The sequence below is a fragment of the Colobus angolensis genome, unplaced genomic scaffold, assembly GCF_000951035.1.
Source record: "Colobus angolensis palliatus isolate OR3802 unplaced genomic scaffold, Cang.pa_1.0 Scaffold335, whole genome shotgun sequence".
NCBI lineage: Eukaryota > Metazoa > Chordata > Mammalia > Primates > Cercopithecidae > Colobus > Colobus angolensis.
The window spans coordinates 1,065,306-1,067,006 of NW_012116655.1; the positions used below are offsets into that span (position 1 = coordinate 1,065,306).

The following is a 1,701-nucleotide window of genomic DNA, read 5'->3' on the forward strand; positions in this document are numbered from 1 at the left end:
CTGCAAGCTCCGCCTCCCGGGTTTACGCCATTCTCCTGCCTCAGCCTCCCGAGTAGCTGGGACTACAGGCGCCAGCCACCTCGCCCGGCTAGTTTTTTGTATTTTTTTAGTAGAGACGGGGTCGTTAGCCAGGATGGTCTCGATCTCCTGACCTCGGGATCCGCCCGTCTCGGCCTCCCAAAGTGCTGGGATTACAGGCTTGAGCCACCGCGCCCGGCCTGTTTCTTGTATAATAAGTGATTTGGAAAGTTTTCATTTGTTTAGATGTTAATATAATGAACTGTTCAGAAAGTAATACTGTTTTTGATTATTGATCTTCATTGTAAAAATAAAAGCTTTTTATAATTTAAAAAATGGTGCTGAGTTATCTAAAAATTCCAAGAAACTGCTTAAGAAAACGTTTTCTGACTTAAATGGTACAGAAATTTCCTGAAAGAGTATGGAAACCTCATATTGCTATTTAAAGGAACCTATCAATTAGTGTTATTTTTTATTTGTAAGTGACAACATAAGATCCAATGTGCTGCCATCTTTGAGAACTTATCTGAAAGAGATGTCATTTCTGACAGCCCCTGCGAGGAATTGGCATCCTTAAGCAAGCCATAGACAAGATGCAGATGAATACAAACCAGCTGACCTCAATACATGCTGATCTCTGCCAGGTAAGCAGCCAAAGTGTGTGATTCACACCAACTCAGAGGTGTAGGTTGTTAATGGGCTTGCTCAACATTGGGTTTGATAAACGAAAGCAAGTTGGCGGATATTGTGATGTGTTATAGAAGTCAGAATATGTAGATACATCTGTTACATTCAGGCAGGTGCTGGATGCAAACTCTAGGATGGGGCTCAACTAGTAAGCTTGTTGAACAGATAGGGTAATTAATAGTTGTAACTTTTTTTTTTAGACAGATTCTCGCTTTGTCATCCAGGCTGGAGTGCAGTGGAACGATCTCAGCTCACTGCAACCTCTGTCTCCCGGGTTCAAGCAATTCTCCTGCCTCAGCCTCTTGAGTAGCTGGGACTACAGGCACCCACCACCACACCCGGCTAATTTTTGTATTTTTAGTAGAACAGGGTTTCACCAGGTTGGCCAGGCTGGCCTTGAACTCCTTCCTGACCTTGTGATCCACCCACCTCAGCCTCCCAGAGTGCTGGGATTATAGGTGTGAGCCACCATGCCCGGCCCTAGTTGTAACTTTTTTTAAAATCCTGAATCTTTTTAAATTGTGGAACCTGCTGGGAGTGGTGGCTCACACCTGTGATCCCAACACTGGGAAGCTGAGGCTGGTGGATCACCTGAGGTCTGGAGTTCCAGACCAGCCTGACCAACATGGAGAAACCCCGTCTTTACTAAAAATACAAAATTAACTGGGCGTGGTGACACATGCCTGTAATCTCAGCTACTTGGGAGGCTGAGGCAGGAGAATTGCTTGAACCCAGGAGGCAGAGGTTGTGGTGAGCCGAGATTGCACCATTGTATTCCAACCTGGGCCGTAAGAATCAAATTCTGTCTCAAGAAAAAAAAAAAAAATTGTGGAACCTGAAACTTAACATATCTAACTTCTTTTTTTTTTTTTTGAGACGGAGTCTCGCTCTGTGGCCCAGGCTAGAGTGCAGTGGCCAGATCTCAGCTCACTGCAAGCTCCGCCTCCCGGGTTCATGCCATTCTCCTGCCTCAGCCTCCCGAGTAGCTGGGACTAC

The 1,701-nt window shown here is 45.5% G+C and overlaps 1 protein-coding gene across 1 annotated transcript in view; it reads left to right on the plus strand.

Annotated features, from left to right (window-relative positions):
• Nucleotides 1–1,701, plus strand: part of COPS3 (COP9 signalosome subunit 3) — a 37,128-nt gene that overhangs the window by 16,007 nt on the left and 19,420 nt on the right. The window contains exon 4 of the mRNA XM_011952154.1: nucleotides 570–662. Within this exon, the coding sequence (XP_011807544.1) occupies nucleotides 570–662 (93 nt within the window). The remainder of the gene's footprint in view (nucleotides 1–569; nucleotides 663–1,701) is intronic.